Raw genomic sequence first — 20,172 nt, 5'->3', positions numbered from 1 at the left:
GTGGGGCGGCTCCGCCCCCCAGGACTGCGGCGCCTCGCGGCCCCGCCCCACAAGTGCCGCTCCGCCCCACGGGGCCCTTCAGTGCCTTAACCCCGCCCCCCAGCGGCCTTAAGCCCCGCCCCCTGGCGCTATGGGGCGCCCCACATCCCCCCCCGCCCCCGCAGGTAGGGGGCGGGGCTGGGAATGAATGGGGGCGGAGTCTGCCGGGGAGGGGCTGCTGTGGCCACGCCCCCTCGCGCGCGGAGGCCACGCCCCCTCCCTGCAGGGCCCCGCCCCCTCCCCTCCCCACTTGATGGTGCTGCCCCCTAAGTGCCCTCCCCGTTACCCCCATCCTACCCCATAGCCCCGCCCCCTGCCCCATAGCCCCGCCCCCTGCCCCATAAATGGCCGCAACCCCCACGTGTCTCCTGGTACCTCCCGCCGGGGGAGGGGGGGGGGGCGGAGCCGCTACGGAAACAGCCGAAGGGAGACCGGAAAGAGCCGAAGTGGGGGGTGGTGACGTCATCGGGGAGCGGGCGGGCGGGGGGAGAGCGGCCGAGAGGCGGCGGAAACAGCCGAGCGGTGGCGGAAGGGGGCGAAGGAAGGCGGAAACAGCCGAGCGCTGGCGGAAATAGCCGCGTAGAGGCGGAAACAGCCGAGCGCTGGCGGAAATAGCCGAGCGCTGGCGGAAGCAGCCGAGTGGTGGCGGAAGGGGGCGAAGCGTGGCGGAAGTAGCCGAGCGCTGGCGGAAGTAGCCGGGCGGCGGCGGAAGGGCACGAAGGTCCGCGGGGACCTCCGAGCGCGGCCGGAAGCCGCGTCGCGAGCGGGCGGCGGAACCAGCCGAGCGCGCGGCGGAAACCCCCGAGCGGGCGGCGGAAACAGCCGAGCGCGCGGCGGAACCAGCCGAGCGCGCGGCGGAAGGAGGCGCCGCTCAAGATGGCGTCCGCGGAGGAGGTGACTCTGCACGGGCGGCCGCTCCACCTGCTGCGCGTGGCCGACCTCAAGGCGGCCCTGGAGGAGCGCGGCCTGGCCAAGAGCGGCCAGAAGAGCGCGCTGGTCAAGCGGCTCCGCGGGGTGAGCGGCGACCGGCGGCGGCACCGGGGGAGGAACGGGTGGGACCGGCCGCGAACATGGCGGCCGCGCGCGACATGGCGGCGGCACCGGGGTGGGGGGTGGGGCCGGGCTGCGCATTGCGCCGCACGCTGCGCGCGACCCCCGCCCCGCTCCCCCCCCCGCCGGCCGGGGGCGCCTTCCCGCCGGGCGCAATGCGCAAGAAGCGCGAAGGGGGGGAGCGGCGCTTTTTGGGGGATTTTCAGGTAAATTTGGGGGTTCGTCGAAGAGGGGGGGGTTTCGGGGTCTGGCGTTGCTGAGGTAAACGGGAGGGGGATGGGGGAGCGCGCCGCTTTTAGGGGCGATTTGAAGCGATTTCGGGTTTGACGCTTTTTTGCGGGAGATCTGAGGTAAATTAGGAGTTTTTGAGGGGGTATCTGGTTTTTGAGGGGGTTTGGGGCGATTTTGGGGGGGGTTGAGGGGGTTTGGGGCGATTTTGAGGTGGTTTTGAGGGGTTTTGGGTCTCGCGTCCCTGAGGTAACGGGAGGGGGAGGTGGGGGGGCACCTCTTTTTGGGGTGATTTGAAGCGATTTCGGGGTTGGGAGACCCAAATGATGTGTTTTTCTGGAGAAGATCTGAGGTAAATTGGGGTTTTTTTGGGGGGGGTGTTGGGGTTTGAGGGGTTTTGGGGCGATTTTGAGGGGGTTTTGAGGGGTTTTGTGGTGGTTTTGGGTCTTCCGTTTCTGAGGTAACGTGAGGGGATTGGGGGGGGGGGCCGCCACTTTTGGGGGCGATTTGAGGCGACTTTGGGGTTGGGAGACCCAAATCGCTCGATTTTGGGGGGAGACCTGAGGTAAATTAGGGTGTTTTTTTGGCGGGGTGTCCGGATGTGGGGCAGTTTTGAGGTGTTTTTGAGGGGATTTGAAGTGATTTTGAGGGGGTTTTGAGGAGTTTTGGGGCTGTTTTGGTTCATGCATTTCTGAGGTAACCTGAGGGGATTGGGGGAGGCGCCGCTTTTTGGGGCGATTTGAGGCGATTTGGGGGTTCGCAGACCCAAATCGCTCGTTTTGGGGGGAGACCTGAGGTAAATTAGGGGTACTTTGGGGGGGGTATCCGGTTTTGAGGATGTTTGGGGAGATTTTGGGGGGTTTTGAGGGATTTTGAGGTGGTTTTCAGGGGTTTTGTGTCTGGCATTTCTGAGGTAACCTGAGGGGATTGGGGAGGCGCCGCTTTTTGGGGCTATTTGAGGCGATTTAGTCGTTGGGAGACCCAAATCATGAGTTTTTGGGGAGAGACCTGAAGGAAATCGGGGGGTGTTGAGGGGGGGTGCCCTGTTTTGAGGAGTTTTGAAGTGATTTTGAGATGGTTTTGGGGCAATTTTGAGGGGTTTTGGGGTGATTTTGTATCTGGTGTTCCTGAGGTAACCTGAGGGGATTGGGGGGGGGGCACCGCTTTTTGAGGTGATTTGAAGCGATTTAGGGGTTGGGGGACCCAAATCGCTCATTTTTGGGGGAGACCTGAGGCAAATTGGGTTTTTGTGGGGAGGGTGTCCGGGGTTTGAGGGGTTTTGGGGCGATTTTGAGGTGGTTTTGAGGGGTTTGGGTGATTTTGAGGGAGTTTTGAGGAGTTTTGGGGCTGTTTTGGTTCATGCGTCTCTGAGGTAGTGTGAGGGGCTTGGGGGGGGCACCGCTTTTTGGGGCGATTTGAGGCGATTTTGGGGTTTGCAGACCCAAATCGCTGGATTTTAGGGGAGACTTGAGGTAAATTAGGGGTATTTTGGAGGGAGGTATCCAACTTTGAGGGTGTTTGGGGAGATTTTGGAGGGGTTTGGGGCGGTTTTCAGGGGTTTTGGGCGTCTGGCGTTTTTGAGGTAATGTGAGGGGATTGGGGGGGGCGCCGCTTTTTTGGGGAGATTAGAGGGCGATTTCGGGGTTGGGAGACCCAAATCGCTCGTTTTTGGGGGAGACCTGAGGTAAATTAGAGTTTTTTTGGGGGGAAGTGTCCAGGTTTGAGAAGGTTTAGAGCAATTTTGGGGTGGTTTTGAGGGGTTTTGGGGTGATTTTGGGTCTCGCCTTCCTGAGGTAACGTGAGGGGATTGGGGAAGGCGCTTCTTTTTGAGGTGATTTGAGGCGATTTCGCGGTTCACGGACCCAAATCATGAGTTTTTTTGGGGGAGACCTGAGGTAAATTAGGGCTTTTTTGGCGGGTGTGTGCGGATTTGGGGCAATTTTGAGGTGTTTTTGAGGAGTTTTTGGGGCGATTTTGAGGGATTTTTGAGGGGCTTTGGGGCAGTTTTGGTTCATATGCGTTTCTGAGGTAATGCGAGGGGCTTGGGGGGGGGCGCTGCTTTTGGGGGAGATTTTGGGGCAATTTGGGGGTTTGCAGGCCCAAATCGCTCATTTTTGGGGGAGACCTGAGGTAAATTGGGGGGTGCTGAGGGGGGTGCCCCGGTTTTGAGGAGGTTTTGAGGCGATTTTGGGGGGTTTCGAGGGGTTTTGAGGCGGGTTTCAGGTGTTGCGTTCCTGAGGTAACGTGAGGGGATTGGGGAGAGGCGCCGCTTTTTGGGGTGATTTGAAGCGATTTCAGGGTTGGGGGACCCAAATCCACTTTTTTGGGAAGACCTGAGGTAAAATTGTGTTTTTTGAGGGTAGTGCCTGGTTTTGAGGGTCTTTGAGACGATTTTGGGGGGATTTTGAAGGGGTTTGGGGCGATTTGAGGGGTTTTCGGTCTCACGTTCCTGAGGGAACTTGAGGGGATTTGGGGGGGGGGGGGCTCTCTTTTTGGGGAGATTTGAAGCGATTTCGGGGTTGGGGACCCAAATTACTAATTTTGGGGGGAGACCTGAGGTAAATTAGGAGCTTTTTGGGGGGGTTATCTGGTTTCGAGAGGGTTTGGGGTGATTTTGAGGTGGTTTTGAGGGGTTTTGGGGTGATTTTGGCTCACGCGTTCCTGAGGTAACGTGAGGGGATTGGAGGGAGCGCCAGTTTTTGGGGTTGATGTGAAGCGATTTTGGGGTTCGCGGACCCAAATCATGAGTTTTTTGGGGGGAGACCTGAGGTAAGTTAGGGTTTTTTTTTGGCGGGGTGTGCGGGATTTGGGGCAATTTTGAGGTGTTTTTGAGGGGTTTTGGGGCGATTTTGAGGAGATTTTTGAGGAGTTTTGGGGCTGTTTTGGTTCATGCGTCTCTGAGATAATGTGAAGCGATTGGGGGGGGGGGGCGCCGCTTTTTGGGGCTATTTTGGGGTTCGCTGGGACCCAAATCGCTCGTTTTGGGGGGGAGACCTGAGGTAAATTAGGGGTATTTTGGGGGGGCATTCAGTTTTGAGGGGGTTTTGAGGCGATTTTGAGATGGTTTGGGGGGGTTTTGAGGGGTTTTGTGGTGATTTTGAGTCTGGCGTTTCTGAGGTAATGTGAGGGAATTGGGGGGGCGCCGCTTTTTGGGGAGATTTGAGGCGATTTGGGGGTTTGGAGACCCAAATCCCATGTTTTAGGGGGAGACCTGAGGTAAATTGGGGATTTTTGGGGGGAGTGTCCGGGTTTGGGGCGATTTTGAGGCGGTTTTGGGGCGATTTTGAGGCGGTTTTGGGGCGATTTTGAGGTGGTTTTGAGGCATTTTGGGGTGATTTTGGCTCCCGCATTTCTGAGGTAACATGAGGGGATTGAGGGGGGCGCCGCTTTTTGGGGTAATTTGTGGGGATTTGGGGACAATTTGGGGGTGATTCTAAGGCTGGGGAAGCCGCTGGTTTTGGGGTGACTTGAGGTGGTTTCATGGCTGAAAAGTGCTGGATTTGGGGGTGATTCCCGGCGGTTTTGGGGTGATTTCAGGTGATTTTTGTGGGGATTTTAGGTGATTTAGGGTTTTCTGAGGTGATTTTGGGGGTGATTTGGGGTGATTTTTGGAGTAATTCTGCGGTGATTCCAGGTGATTTTTTGGGTGATTCCAGATTATTTTGGGGGTGATTTCAGGCAATTTTGGGGTAATTTCAGGTGATATTTGCGGTGATTTTTTGGAGTAATTCTGGGGTGATTCCAGGTGATTTTGGGGGTGATTACGGGTGAATTTGGGGTGATTTCAGGCAATTTTGGGGTGATTTGAGGTGATTTTGGGGGTGATTCCAGATGATTTTTGGAGTAATTCTGGGGTGATTCCAGGTGATTTTGGGGCCGTTCCAGGTGATTTGGAGTGCTGCATTTTGGGGCGATTCTGGGCAGTTTTGGCACCCCTGGGGGGTCGCAGTGTCTATGGGGCAGCCCCACATGGGGGTCGTGGTTTCTATGGGGCAGCCCCACATGGGGGTCGTGGTTTCTATGGGGCAGCCCCCCATGGGGGTCGCTGTTCTATGGGGCAGCCCCACATGGGGGTCGTGGTTTCTATGGGGCAGCCCCACATGGGGGTTGTGGTTTCTATGGGGCAGCCCCACATCGTCCCCCCCCCCCCAGGCGCTGATGCTGGAGAACCTGCAGAAACAGTCGTCGCCCCACGGAACCTTCCAGCCCAACTCGCAGGTGGGGGGCGCCCGCCCCATAGCGAGACCCATGGAGAGAGCCCTGCCCCATAGAGAGATCCTATGGGGAGAGCCCTGCCCCATAGAGAGACCCATGGAGAGAGCCCATAGAGAGAGCCCTGCCCCATAGGGACCCATAGAGAGAGCCCTGCCCCATAGAGAGAGCCATGGAGAGACCCATAGAGAGAGCCCTGCCCCATAGAGAGACCCATAGAGAGAGCCCATAGAGAGAGCCCTGCCCCATAGGGACCCACGGGGAGGGCCCTGCCCCATAGGGACCCATAGAGAGACCCCATAGAGAGAGCCCTGCTCCATAGAGAGACCCCATAGAGAGAGCCCTGCCCCATAGCGACCCATAGAGAGAGCCCTGCCCCATAGAGAGACCCCATAGAGAGAGCCCTGCGCCATAGAGAGACCCCATAGAGAGAGCCCTGCCCCATAGAGAGACCCCATAGAGGGAGCCCTGCCCCATAGAGAGACCCCATAGAGAGAGCCCTGCGCCATAGAGAGACCCCATAGGGACCCATAGGGAGAGCCCTGCCCCATAGGGGCCCACAGTGACCCACAGAGAGGGCCCTGCCCCATAGCAACCCCATAGAAAGACCCCATAGTGCCCCGTGGGGAGAGCCCTGCCCCATAGGGACCCCACAGAGACCCTCTAGAGAGCCCCATGGAGCCTCTCCACCCCATAGAGACCCCATAGAGACCCCCTGCCCCACGGGACCTCCTGCCCCACAGCGACCCCCTGCCCCACAGCGACCCCCTCCCCTTGCCCCATAGTGCCCCATGGTCCCCCCCCACCTCCCCCTCCCCATAGCAGCCCCACGGCCCCCCCCCGTCCCCAGCCCCACGGCCCCCCCAGCCCCATGGCCGCCCCCCGGCCCCCCCGGCGGCGCTGACGCCCTCCGCGCAGCTGGGGGAGCAGATGGGGCAGAACAGCTTCATCAAGCAGTACCTGGAGACCCAGCAGCAGCTGCTGCAGCAGCGCCTGGAGCGCCAGGGGGGCCGGCCCCACGGTGAGGGGGACGGGGGGGGGCGCCGTGGGGCGCCGTGGGGCGCTGGGGGGCGCTATGGGGCGCTATGGGGCGCCGTGGGGCGGGCCGGGACCACGGGGGGTGGGGGGCGCACCTGGGGGGCACGCACGTGGGGCACACGTGGGGTGGATATGGGGCACGTGTGGGGTCTGTGGGGCACAGCTGGGCTCTATGGGGCACACGGGGGGCACACGTGGGCTCTGTGGGACTCACGTGGGTTCTGTGGGGCACATGTGGGGCGGATATGGGCTCTATGGGACACACCTGGGCTCTATGGGGCACATGGGGGGCAGATATGGGCTCTATGGGGCACATATGGGTTCTATGGGGCACATGTGGGGCGGATACGGGCTCTATGGGGCACACATGGGTTCTATGGGGCACACACATGGGGTGGATATAGGGTAAAGGGGGACTTAGGGGATGTGGGGGGCACATCCGGGGCAGCTATAGGGTGCGTGGGGCTGTGTGGGGCACAGAGGGAGTACGGGGGGCAGATGTGGGGCACATACGGGGCACGTGGGGTACTTAGGGGGTGCATGTGGGGCACATGGGGGACGTAGAGGATGCGTGGAGCACTTGTAGGGCACATATGGGGCACATGGGGGGCAGATATGGGGCACATAGGGGTGTGTGGGGCACGTATGGGACATGTATGGGGCACGTGGGGCACATGGGGCACTTGTGGGGCCCCGGTGACCCCCCCGTCCCCGCAGGGCCCACGGACGACGCGGAGGCCGGGCCGGACACGGAGCCTCCGGGCGGGAAGAGGCCGGGGGGCCGCGCGCGGCAGGTGGGGAGGGGGACGTGTGGGGCAGCTGTGGGGCTGGGGGGACACATGTGGGGCAGCCCCATTGCTGCCCCATTGCTGCCCCACAGGGGGGCGGCGCTGTGGGGCTGGGGAGGGGGACGTGTGGGGCAGCCCCATTGCTGCCCCACGGCCGCCCCACGGCCGCCCCGTTGCCCCCACAGGCGCGCGGCGCCGGCAGGGCCCCCGAGGGGGCGGCGCGGGGCCGCCGTGGGGCCCGGCCCCACACGGAGCCGGGGGAGGACGAGGAGGACGAGGACGAGGAGGACGACGAGGAGGAGGAGGACGAGGACGAGGACGAGGACGACGAGGAGGCGCCGGGGGGCGCCAGCCCCATGGCCGCCCCACAGCCCGCCCCACATCCCGATCCCGGTGCCGATCCCGGTGCCGATCCCAACGCTCCGGAGGCTCCGGATCCGCCAATCCCGGAGGCTCCGGCTGCTCCGGAGGCTCCTGACGCCGCCGCTCCGGAGGCTCCGATCCCAGAGGCTCCCGACGCTCCAGAGGCTCCGGATCCACCAATCCCAGAGGCTCCCGCTGCTCCGGAGGCTCCAGATGCGCCGATCCCGGAGGCTCCCGACGTTCCCGACGTTCCGGCCCCGGAGGCTCCCGACGTTCCCGACGTTCCGGCCCCGGAGGCTCCCGGCGTTCCCGACGTTCCGGACGCGCCGATCCTGGAGACTCCCGACGTTCCCGACGTTCCCGACGTTCCGGCCCCGGCGCTGCCGGGATCCCCCCGGCGCCGGCGCCGCCGCCGCTCTTCATCCTCCTCCTCCTCGTCCTCGTCGTCGGGAGGCGCCGCCCCCGCCCAGGTGAGCGCCGTGGGGCGGGACCCACGGATTGACCCACGGATTGACCCATAGATGGGGCCTGGGATCCCTGGGACCCATGGATTGACCCATAGATGGGGCCTGGGACCCATGGATTGACCCATGGATTGACCCATAGATGGGGCCTGGGACCCATGGATTGACCCATAGATGGGGCCTGGGACCCATGGATTGACCCATAGATTGACCCATAGATGGGGCCTGGGACCCATGGATTGACCCACGGATTGACCCATAGATGGGGCCTGGGACCCATGGATTGACCCATGGATTGACCCATAGATGGGCCGTGGGACCCATGGATTGACCCATAGATTGACCCATAGATGGGGCCTGGGACCCACGGATTGACCCATAGATGGGCCCTGGGGTCACTGGGACCCATGGATTGACCCATAGATGGGCCCTGGGACCCATAGATTGACCCATAGATTGACCCATAGATGGGCCCTGGGACCCACGGATTGACCCATAGATGGGCCCTGGGCCCCATGGATTGACCCATAGATGGGCCCTGGGGTCACTGGGCCCCATGGATTGACCCATAGATGGGGCCTGGGGTCACTGGGCCCCATGGATTGACCCATAGATGGGCCCTATGGGGACTGGGCCCCATGGATTGACCCATAGAGACGCTGAGGGGCTCCCTGCGCTCAGCACGACCCACAGGGACCCCCAGCTGGGCCCCATAGACCCCCCAGGAGCCGTCTAGGGCTGCCCCATAGCGCCCCCTGCCCCCTAACGGCCCCGTGTCCCCCCAGGGTGACCCGGAGGGACCTGGGGGCGCCGAGTGCCCCACGGCGGAGCCGGAGCCACCGAGGTGAGCGGGGGGGGGGGCGCCGTGGGGCGGGGGGGGGGCCGTGGGGCGGGGGGGGGGGTGGCCATGGGGCTGCGTGTGGGACTGCGGGGGCCCCCCGGGTCGCTATGGGGCGGGATGTAGGTCCAGGCACCCCCTATGGGTCGCTATGGGGCAGAATATGGGTCTCAGCGCCCCCCACGCGTCGCTATGGGGCAGGACGGGGGTCCGGGCGCCCCCCCTGGGTCTCTATGGGGCAGGACGTGGGTCCGGGCACCCCCCCCGGCTCCGGGGGCGGTCCGGCCGCCCAGGCCCCGCCCCAAGCCCCGCCCCCGCGCGGGGGCCGCCGGGAAGGCGCCAAGATGGCCGCCCCGCCGCTCCGCGCGCCGCCCCGGCCCGGCCCCCCACAATAGGAGCGGGGCCGCCCCTCCCCCCCCGGACGCCTGGGCCCCTCCCGGCCCCTCCCCCCGCCCGATGCTGTCGGGGAGCAGAGACGGGTGAGACCCCCCGCCCCATAGAGACCCGTGAGACCCCCCGCCCCATAGCGAGCGAGTGGTGAGACCTGCCCCCGCCCCATAGCGACCTGCCCCATAGCGACCTGCCCCATAGCGACCCCCCCCGCCCCATAGCGAGCGGTGAGACCCCCCGCCCCATAGCGGACCCCCAGCCCCATAGCGACCCCCCCGCCCCATAGCGACCCCCCCGCCCCATAGCGACTCCCCGCCCCATAGCGAGCGGTGGGGGGCTGGGGGAGATGGGATCTGTGGGGCTGGGAAGGCTCTGAGGGGCTGGGGGGTCTCTGTGGGGCCAGGACCCGCCTGGGGGGGAGGGAATTAGGGGTTTCTATGGGGCTGGGGGGGTCCCTATGGGCTGGGGGTTCCCTATGGGGCTAGAGGGGTCCCTATGGGGCTGGGGTGTTCGCTATGGGGCTGGGGTGTTCGCTATGGGGCTGGGGGTCCCTATGGGGCTGGGGGTCCCTATGGGGCTGGGGGTCTCTATGGGGCTGGAGGGGTCTCTATGGGGCTGGGGGTCTCTATGGGGCTGGAGGGGTCGCTATGGGGCAGCCCTGACCCCCTCTCTGCCCCCCAGCGAGGAGCCGGGGCCCCCCCCGGAGCCGGGGCCCCCCCCCCGGGGCGGGAGCCTCCCCCCCCCGGGCGCCCCCCCCCGCCCGCCCCACGGAGCCCCCGGAGGTAACGGGGGGGGTGGGGGGCGGCGGTGGGGGCGGGGCTTGCGGGGGGCGGGGCTTGCGGGGGGCGGGGCTTGGGGGCAGGGGGCGGGGCCGGGGGATGTGTGGGGCGGAGGGGGGGCGGTTGTGGGGCTGGGGGGGGCGGTTGGGGGGCGACTTGGGGGGCGCCGCTGACCTTGTGCTCTGGGCTCCTCTGTTCGGCTCCTCGGCGCGACCGGCCCCACTGAATGTGTGGGGCAGCCGCGAGACGTGTGGGGCGCCCCGAAACCGACCCTGAATGTGTGGGGCAGCCGGGACGCTTGGGGGGCCCCGAAACCGCCACTGAATGTGTGGGGCCTTTGTGAGCCCCGTGGGGTGCCCTGAGACCGACCCTGAATCTATGGGGCAGCCGGGACACTTGTGGGGCGCCCTGAAACCACCTGAATCTATGGGGCAGCCGTGAGACTTGTGGGGCCCTTGAAACCGCCACTGAATCTATGGGGCAGCCATGAGACTTGTGGGGCGCCCTGAAACCGCCACTGAATCTATGGGGCAGCCGTGAGACTTGTGGGGCGCCCTGAAACCGCCCTGAATCTATGGGGCAGCCGGGACACTTGTGGGGCCCTTGAAACCGCCTGAATCTATGGGGCAGCCGTGAGACTTGTGGGGCGCCCTGAAACTGCCTGAATCTGTGGGGCAGCCAGGACACTTGTGGGGCGCCCTGAAACCGCCCTGTTTGTTATGGGGCCTCTGTGACACCTATGGGGCACCTCGAAACCGCCACTGAATCTATGGGGCAGCCGTGAGACTTGTGGGGCGCCTTGAAACCGCCGTCGAGTCTATGGGGCGGCCGGAACACTTGTGGGGCGCCTTGAAACCGCCGTTGAATCTATAGGGCCTCTATGGGGCAGCCGGACACTTATGGGGCGCCCTGAAGCTCCTTGAGCCCCTATGGGGCAGCCGGACACTTATGGGGCAGCCGAAGCCCCTGTAGCCCCTATGGGGCAGCTGAAACCGCCGCTGAATCTATGGGGCAGCCGAGGACGCAGTAGCCCCTATGGGGCCGCCATGACACTTGTGGGGCAGCCAAAGACGCAGTAGCCCCTATGGGGCCGCCATGACACTTGTGGGGCGCCCCAGGCTCCAGGAGCGCCCTGGGACCCCCAAGTCGCCATCGAGGACCCCCTGGACCCCCAAGTCCTCCAGGGGGGCAGCTACCATAGAGAGGAGACCTCCAGGACCGCTGTGTTCTACCTGGGGGGCAGCTACCATAGAGATGAGGACGCTCTGCAGCCTCAAGGCCCCCCAGGAGGCGCCAACCATAGAGCTGAGACCTCCAGGACCCCCGGAATCCTCAGCGGGGGGCACCGACCATAGAGATGGGGACACTCTGGACCCCCAAGTCCTCCCAGGAGGCTTCTACCATAGAGATGAGACCTCCAAGACCCCCCCATGTTCCACTTGAGGGGCAGCTACCATAGAGATGAGACCTCCAAGACCTCCTGTGTTCCATTGGGGGCACCTACCATAGAGATGGGGACGCTCTGGAGCCCTAGGTCTTCCTAGGAGGCACCTACCATAGAGATGTGACCTCCGAGATGCTCCATGTTGCATTGGGGACACTGTGGACCCCCAAGTCCTCCCAGGAAACACCTACCATAGAGATGAGACCTCCAAGACTCCCCATGTTGCACTTGGGGGGCAGCTACCATAGAGATGAGACCTCCGAGACTCCCCGTGTTCCATTTGGGGGACCCTGACCATAGAGATGAGACCTCCAAGATCCTCCATGTGTTATTGGGGACACTCTGGACCCCCAAGTCCTCCCAGGAGGCAGCTACCATAGAGATGGGACCTCCAAGACCCCCCATGTTCCGCTTAAGGGGCAGCACCATAGAGATGAGACCCCCCCTCGCCCCCCCTAAGTCCTCCCAGGAGCCAGCGACCATAGAGATGGGACCTCCAAGATTCTTCATGTTCCATTGGGGACACGTACCATAGAGATGGGGACACTCTGGATCCCCAAGTCCTCCCAGGAGGCACCTACCATAGAGACGAGACCTCCAGGACTCCCCATGTTCCACTTGGGGGGCACCGACCATAGAGACGAGGACTCTGGACGTGCCCGTTTCTGCTCTGGGGGCACCTACCATAGAGTTGAGGACTTTGTGGACCCACAAGTCCTCCCAGGAGGCACCTACCATAGAGCTGAGGACACTCTGGACCCCCACGTTCCAACTGGGGGCTCCTACCATAGAGACGAGACCTCCAAGACCCCCCAAATCCTCACGGGGGGGCGCCCACCATAGAGATGAGGACACTCTGGACCCCCAAGTCCTCCCGGGGGCGCCTACCATAGAGATGAGACCTCCAAGACCCCCCGTGTTCCGCTTGGGGGGCAGCTACCATAGAGATGAGGACTCTCTGCACCCCCGTGTTCTTCCTGGGGGCGCCCACCATAGAGTTGAGACCTCCCGGACCCACAGGGCCCCATTGTGGGGCACCTACCATAGAGATGAGGACTCTCTGGAGCCCCAGGTCCTCCTGGGGGGGGGCACCTACCATAGAGCTGAGGACCTCCCGCACTCCCAGGTCCTCCTGGGGGGCCCCTACCATAGAGTTGAGGACTCCCCCAGGTCCTCCTGGGGGGGGCCCCGCGGCTCCGCCCACATCCGGGAAGGGGGAGGGGGCGGACGGGGAGGCCACACCCCCTCATTTGCATAGCGCCCTCCCCCCTCCTTTCACGGGGGGGGGGGAGCGGGAGCTCCCGGCCGCGGGGGGGGGAGGAGGGAGGGGCCGCCCCGGGGGGAGGGGGCGTGGCCGGAGCCGGGGGGCGTGGCCGGGCGCTGACCCCGCCTCCTCCCCCCCCCCCCCACAGGGCGTGGCCCAACCCAAGGCCCTAAAGAGGAAGATCTCGGTGGTCTGTGAGTGGGGGCGGGGCCGGGGGGCGGGGCCTTGTGACGTCACAGCGCGAGGGGCGGGGCCGCCGGGCTGTGTGACGTCAGCGCGCCGGGGGCGGGGGGAGAGGCACGCCGGCGGGGGGAGGCGCGGGGGGGCGGGGCCTGGGGGGGCTCTGTGACGTCACAGTGCCGGGGGCGGGGCTCGGCGCACGCAGGGGAGGGAGGCACGTGGTGTGTGGGGGGGGGGGGCGGGGGCTCTGTGACGTCACCGCGCTGGGGGCGGGGCCTGACGCGGCCCCGCCCCCTCCCGCAGCGGCGGCCAAGGGGGCGTCGCCGTCGCCGGGGGAACCGGAGGGCGGCGCCGGGGGGGGCCGGAAGCGGCGCTGGGGGGCGAGCGCCCCCCCCAAGCGGCCCTCGATCAGCATCACCACGGACTCGCTCAAGGTGGGTGGGGCTGCCCCATAGCGGGACCCATAGGGACCCATAGGGACCCATAGAGACCCATAGAGACCCATAGGGACCCATAGGGACCCATAACCTGCCCCATAACCCCCTCCTTCGATCAGCATCACCACGGACTCACTCAAGGTGGGGCTGCCCCATAGAGACCCATAGGGACCCATAGAGACCTGTAGGGACCCATAGAGACCCATAACCTGCCCCATAGCGAGACCCATAGCGGGACCCATGGAGACCCATAGAGACCCATAGGGACCCATAGAGAACCATAGCGGGACCCATAGCGACCCATAGAGACCCACAACCCGCCCCATAGCGACCCATAACCTGCCCCATAGCGACCCATAACCCCCCCGTTGTTCAGCATCACCACGGACTCGCTCAAGGTGGGGCTGCCCCATGGCGAGACCCACAACCTGCCCCATAACCTGCCCCATAGCGACCCATAGTGAGACCCATAGCGACCCATAGCGACCCATAGAGAGACCCATAGAGACCCATAGCGACCCATAGAGAGACCCATAGGGACCCATAGAGACGCATAGCGACCCATAGAGACCTATAGCAGGACCCATAGCGACCCATAGCGACCCATAGGGACCCATAACCTGCCCTATAGCGACCCAGATTGTGACCCATAGTGGGACCCACAACCTGCCCCATAACTCCCTTCTCAATCAGCGTCCCTATGGAGTCGCTCAAGGTGGGGCTGCCCCATAGCCCACCCCACGCCCCGCCCCATAACCCCGCCCCCTGCCTCGCCCCGCCCCCTGACCGGCCCCGCCCCCAGAGCCTCATCCCGGACATGCGGGCGGGGCCGGCCCACGAGGCCGTCCTGGTCCTCGACCTCCACGGGGACGACGGCCCCATCTCGGGGGGGGACGAGGACGACGGGGGCGGGGCCGCCGCTGACGTCACCGCCGGGGGCGGGGCCGACGACGACCCCGCCCGCCCCGCGGCCCCGCCCGGCCCCGCCCCCCCGGGCCGGGAGCAGCCGCCGCCGCTCAAGATCTGCCGGACGGTGACGCAGGTGGGGGGCGCTATGGGGGGATATGGGGCGGCTATGGGGCAAGTGTGGGGCACGGGAGGTTCCTATGGGGCACTATGGGGCAGGTATGGGGCACGGGAGGTTCCTATGGGGCACTATGGGGCAGGTGTGGGGCACGGGAGGTTCCTATGGGGCACTATGGGGCAGGTATGGGGCACGGAGGTCCCTATGGGGTGCTATGGGGCAGGGGGCGCTATGGGGTGGGGGGGTGCTATGGGGCAGCTATGGGGCGGGTGGTCCCTATGGGCGGGGGGGCGCTATGGGGCAGCTGTGGGGCAGCTATGGGGTGGGTGGTCCCTATGGGGCGGGGGGGTCGCTATGGGGAGCTGTGGGGTACGGGAGGTCCGTATAGGGCAGCCATGGGGAGCTGTGGGGCGCTATGGGGCACGGGAGGTTCCTATGGGGCGCTATGGGGCGGAGGACGTCCCTATGGGGCGGGTGGTCCCTATGGGGCAGGGCTCGCTATGGGGCAGCCCCACGTGTCGCTATGGGGCAGCCCCATGGCTCCCTATGGGGCAGGGCTCGCTATGGGGCAGCCCTATGGCTCTCTATGGGGCAGCCCCACGTGTCGCTATGGGGCAGTGTCTCCCTATGGGGCAGCCCCACAGCTCGTTCTCGTTGGCTCCAGGTGGTCCCGGCCGGGGCGCAGCCGAACGGGGGGCGGCGCCGCCCGGAGCCGGATCCGGATCCGGAGCCGGACGAGGAGGAGGGCGCCCGGGGGGGGGGAGGGGCCCCCGAGAGGGCCCCGGCGTCCGGCCCGGGGGAGGGGCCCCCCCCGGAGCAGGAGGTCAAGAAAGGTCAGAGGGGGCGGGGCCTGCGCGGGGCGTCCCCATTGTCCCCCCATTGTCCCCATTGTCCCCAATGTGTCCCTCATTGTCGCCATTGTGGGCCTGTTGTGTCCCCGTTGTGTCCTCATTCTCCCCCCGTTGTTGCCCCATTGTGTCCCCGTTGTCCCCTCGTTGTCCCCCTATTGTCCCCCCATTGTCCGTATTGTCCCCATTTGTCCCCCTTGTTCCCCCCATTGTCCCCCCGTTGTCCCCATTGTCCCCAATGTCCCCAACGTCCCCCATTGTCCCCATTGTCCCCTGATTGTCCCCATCCCCCTCATTGTCCTCCCCATTGTCCCCCCATTGTCCCCCATTGGCCCCCCATGTCCCCTTATTGTCCCCCGATTGTGCCCCTGTTGTCCTCATCATCCCCATTGTGCCCCCCCCATTGTCCCCATTTTCTCCCCATTGTCCCCATTGTCCCCGTTGTCCCCCCATTGTTCTCAGTGTCTCCACATTGTCCCCTCATTGTCCCCATCCCCCCCATTGTCCCCATTGTCCCCCCATCCCCCCTATTGTCCTCCCATCGTCTCCATTGTCCCCATTGTCTCTATTGTCCCCCCATTGTCCCCCCATTGTCCCCATTGTCCCCATTGTCCCCAATGTCCCCCATTGTCCCCATCCCCCCCATCCCCCCCATTGTCCCCCCATCCCCCCCATTGTCCCGCCATCGTCTCTATTTTCCCCCCATCCCCCCCATTGTCCCCTCATTGTCCCCCCATTGTCCCCATTGTCCCCCCCTGCAGTGACTCTCAGCGACGGCTCCCGCCGCCCCCGGGGGGGTCTCAGCGTCACCATCGACGACCCCGTGCGGGCGGCGCCCCGCCCCTCCCCCCCCCGCGGCCCGCCCACCCCCATCGTGCACCTGTGCAACCTGGTGAGCGGGGGCGGGGCCCACGAGTGGGGGGCGGGACCCATAAGTGTGGGGTGGGACCCATAAGTGTGGGGCGGGACCCACAAGTGGGGGGTGGGACCCGTAAGTGTGGGGCTGGGACTGGTAAATGGGGGGCGGGACCCATAAGTGTGGGGCTGGGACCCATAAGTGTGGGGTGCGACCCATAAGTGTGGGGCTGGGAACCGTAAATGGGGGCGACCCATAACTGTGGGGCTGGAACTCCTAAATGTGGGGCTGGGACCTATAGATGGGGGCCTGGGAGCCATAAATGGGGGGTTGAGACCCATAAGTTGGGGGGCTGGGACCCATAGGTGGGGCTGGGCTCCCTTCCGTGGGGCGGCCCCACACGTGTGGGTCAGGGCCCCCCATCCCCCCTCCTAGAAGCGCCCCCCCCCCCCCCCCCCCACGCTGCCCCGGTGACCGGCCAGGTTGGGGGGGGGGGGCGTGACGTCACCAGGAGGGGGCGGGGCGTGCTGACGTCACGCGCCGGCCCCGCCCCCAGGTGCGGCCCTTCACGCTGGGGCAGCTCAAGGAGCTGCTGGGCCGGACGGGGCGGCTGCTGGACGAGGGGTTCTGGATCGACAAGATCAAGTCGCACTGCTACGTCACGGTGCGCTATGGGGCGCTATGGGGCAGCTGTGGGGCAGCTATGGGGGCTATGGGGCAGGTACGGGGTTACGGGGCTGCTGGACGAGGGGTTCTGGATCGACAAGATCAAGTCGCATTGCTACGTCACGGTGCGCTATGGGGCGCTATGGGGCAGCTGTGGGGCAGCTATGGGGGCTATGGGGCAGGTACGGGGTTACGGGGCTGCTGGACGAGGGGTTCTGGATCGACAAGATCAAGTCGCATTGCTACGTCACGGTGCGCTATGGGGTGCTATGGGGCAGCTGTGGGGCAGCTATGGGGGCTATGGGGCAGGTACGGGGTTACGGGGCTGCTGGACGAGGGGTTCTGGATCGACAAGATCAAGTCCCACTGCTACGTCACGGTGCGCTATGGGGCGCTGTGGGGCGCTATGGGGCGCTATGGGGCGCCGTGGGGTGGACGTGGGGCACTATGGGGCAGTTATGGGGCAGCTATGGGGCAGTTATGGGGCGCCATGAGTCGCTGTGGGGCACCGTGGGGTGGGTATGGGGTGCTGGGGGGCGGATATGGGGTGCTGTGGGGCAGCTATGGGGCAGCCGTGGGTCACTGTGGGGCAGCCATGTGTTGGATATGGGTTGCTATGGGTCGCTATGGGGCAGCCATGGGCGGATATGGGTCGCTATGGGGCAGCCATGGGTCGCTATGGGGCGCAGGGGGTCACGCCCCCCTCTCGCCCCCCCAGTACGCGTCGGTGGCCGAGGCCGTGGCCACCCGCGACGCCCTCCATGGGGTCAAGTGGCCCCAATCCAACCCCAAGGTCCTGGCGGCCGAGTTCGCGCAGCAGGACGAGGTGGGGGCGCTATGGGGCGGGGGGGGGAATCTATGGGCGGGGAGGGATCTATGGGGCGGCTATGGGATGGGGGGCCCTATGGGGCAGGCATCGCAGTGGGGGGACCTTATGGGGTGGGGGAGTGGCCTATGGGGCGGCTATGGGGTCTCTATGGGGCAGAGGGAGGCGCTGTGGGGCAGTTACGGGGTCGATATGGGGCATCAAACCGCTCTGTGGCCCTATGGGGTCGTTTTGGGGGGTCTGTGGGGCACTGTGGGGTCTCTATGGGGCGGGGGGCGGCGCTGTGGGGCGGCTATGGGGAGTCCATGGGGTGTGGGGGCCCTATGGGGCAGTTACTGGGTCTCTATGGGGCGCTATGGGGCACTGTGCGTTGGCTATGGGGTCTCTATGGGGTTGGGGGGCGCTCTGGGGCAGGGGGCGGGGTCCGTGGGGTGGGGGCGGGGCCTACGCTGCAGGGGGCGGAGCTTCTGGAGCAGATGACGTCACCCACCTCCCCCCCCCCCAGCTCGACTTCCACCGGGGGCTGGCGCCGGAGCGGGGGGAGGGGCCGGCGGGGGCGGGGCCCGGGCCGGGGGGCGGGGCCGGCGGGGCGGGGCCGTGGGCGGAGCGCCGGGCGCGGGGGGCGGAGCGCGAGTGGGACCGCGACAAGGCCCCGCCCCCCGCGGCGCGCGGGGCCCCGCCCCCGGCCCCGCCCCCCCGCGCCCGCTCGCGCTCCGGCTCCGCCCCCCCCGCGGGCGGCGCCCGCCCCCCCCGGCACCGCGAGCGGCCCCCCCGCGACGGCCGCAAAGGTGGGGGCGGGGCCGGGGGGCGAGGGGGCGGGGCCAAGGCCAAGGGGGCGGGGACAAGCGCGGGGGGGCTGTGGGGAAAGGGGGGGTAAAGGGGGTGGGCGGGGAAGGGGCGGGGCCGGACGGGGCGGGGTCAAGTGTGGGGAGGGGCCAAAGAGCAGCGGGGGGAGATGGAAGGGGTGGGGGCAAGTGGGAGGAGCCAAAGGGGGGCGGGGCCGGGCTGTGCGGGGGGGGTAAAGCAATGGGGGGCGTGGCTAGAGGGGAGGGGGCGGGGCCTGGGGGGAACCGCGGGGGGGGGGAGAGAGCGAAGTGGGGGGGGTTGGGGGCGGGGCCTCCGTGCGGGGAGGGGGCGTGTCCCGACGTGTCCCCGCCCCCTCGGAGCAGAGAAGCCCCCCGAGGAGCCGCCCGCGAAGCTGCTGGACGATCTGTTCCGCAAGACCAAGGCGGCGCCGTCCATCTATTGGCTGCCGCTCACGGACACCCAGGTGTGTCCCCGTTTTCCCCATTGTCCCCATTGTGTCCCCGTTGTCCCCCCGGTCCCCCCGGTCCCCCCTCATTCCGCGGTTCTCCCGCAGTTCCTGCAGAAACAGGCGGAACGGGCGGCCCGGGCCCGCGAGCGCGAGCGGCGCCGCCAGGAGCAGCAGCAGCAGCAGCAGCAGCGGCGCCACCGGCCCCGCCCCCACGGCGACGCCCCGCCCCCCGGCGCCGCCCCCCGCGCCCCGCCCGCCAACAGCGCCGCCCCCGCCCCCCCCCGCCGCCGCCTCGGGGGCGGAGCCGCCGCCGGCCCCGCCCTCCCGCGGCTCCGCCCCCTCCTCCTCCTCCTCCTCCCGCAAGCGCCGCAGCCGCAGCCGGGGGGGCTCCCGCGAGCGGGGGGGGCGGCGCTGAGCGGCCCCGCCCCCTCCTCGGCCCCGCCCCCTCCTCGGCCCCGCCCCCCTTTTGTGGCCCCTCCCGTCTCGGTATTGTTGTCCGCGCCCCTCCCCCCCGTGCGGGGGGGGTAATAAAGGAGCCTCCGGCCTTTGTAGGACATGGAGTGACGGGGGATGGAGGGGGCCTATGGGGGGGTCCCTATGGGGGTCCCTATGGGGGGTCGTGAAGGTCCCTATGGGGCTGTGGGGGTCACTATAGGTCCCTATGGGGGTCCCTATGGGGCTGTGGGACATTCCTATATGTCCCTATGGGAGGATCGCTATAGGTCCTTATGGGGCCATGGGGGTCCCTATAGGTCTCTGTGGGGCAAGGGGGGCCTATATGTGTCTGTGGGGGTCTCTATGGGTCCCTATGGAGCCATGGGGGTCCCTGTATGTCCCTGTGGGGGTCCCTATGGGGCTGCGCGGGTCCATATGTTCCTATGGCGGTCGCTATGGGGCTATAGGAGCCCTTCTAGGTCCCTGTGGGACTATGGGGGTTCCTTATGGGGCTACGGGGGCCCTTATAGATCCCTATAGGTCGCTATGGGGATCCACAAGGGGTTTAGGAGGGTCCCTGTGGGATATGGGGATCCCTATAGGTCCCTGTGGGGCCTGTGTGTCCATGGGGGTCCCTATGGGTCTCTATAGGTGCCTGTGGGGGTCCCTATGGGGCTATGGGAGTCCCTGTGGGTCCCTATAGCTCCCTATGGGGGTCCCTATGAGTCTCTATGGGTCCCTATGGGGG

General features: G+C 66.1%; 1 protein-coding gene across 1 annotated transcript; it reads left to right on the top strand.

The window, feature by feature from the left end:
• Nucleotides 1–888: 888 nt before the first annotated feature.
• ACIN1 (apoptotic chromatin condensation inducer 1) lies at nucleotides 889–19,262 on the top strand (the record flags this gene model as incomplete). Its single annotated transcript, XM_088539222.1, has 16 exons — nucleotides 889–1,053; nucleotides 5,470–5,535; nucleotides 6,448–6,550; nucleotides 7,285–7,361; nucleotides 7,541–7,657; nucleotides 13,046–13,091; nucleotides 13,381–13,511; nucleotides 14,317–14,484; nucleotides 15,203–15,371; nucleotides 16,148–16,278; nucleotides 16,799–16,906; nucleotides 17,627–17,734; nucleotides 18,240–18,301; nucleotides 18,467–18,522; nucleotides 18,904–19,004; nucleotides 19,095–19,262. Coding segments are annotated over exons 1-16 (1,749 nt in total), but the record flags the coding sequence as incomplete, so codon positions are not given.
• Between the last annotated feature and the right edge of the window lie 910 nt (nucleotides 19,263–20,172).

Source organism: Tinamus guttatus, unplaced genomic scaffold (assembly GCF_059628265.1).
Source record: "Tinamus guttatus ecotype Peru unplaced genomic scaffold, ASM5962826v1 Tinamus_guttatus_pri_ptg001503l, whole genome shotgun sequence".
Taxonomy (NCBI): Eukaryota; Metazoa; Chordata; class Aves; order Tinamiformes; family Tinamidae; genus Tinamus; species Tinamus guttatus.
Note: the sequence above shows the minus strand (reverse complement) of the source record. Positions and strands in the feature narration are given on the sequence as shown.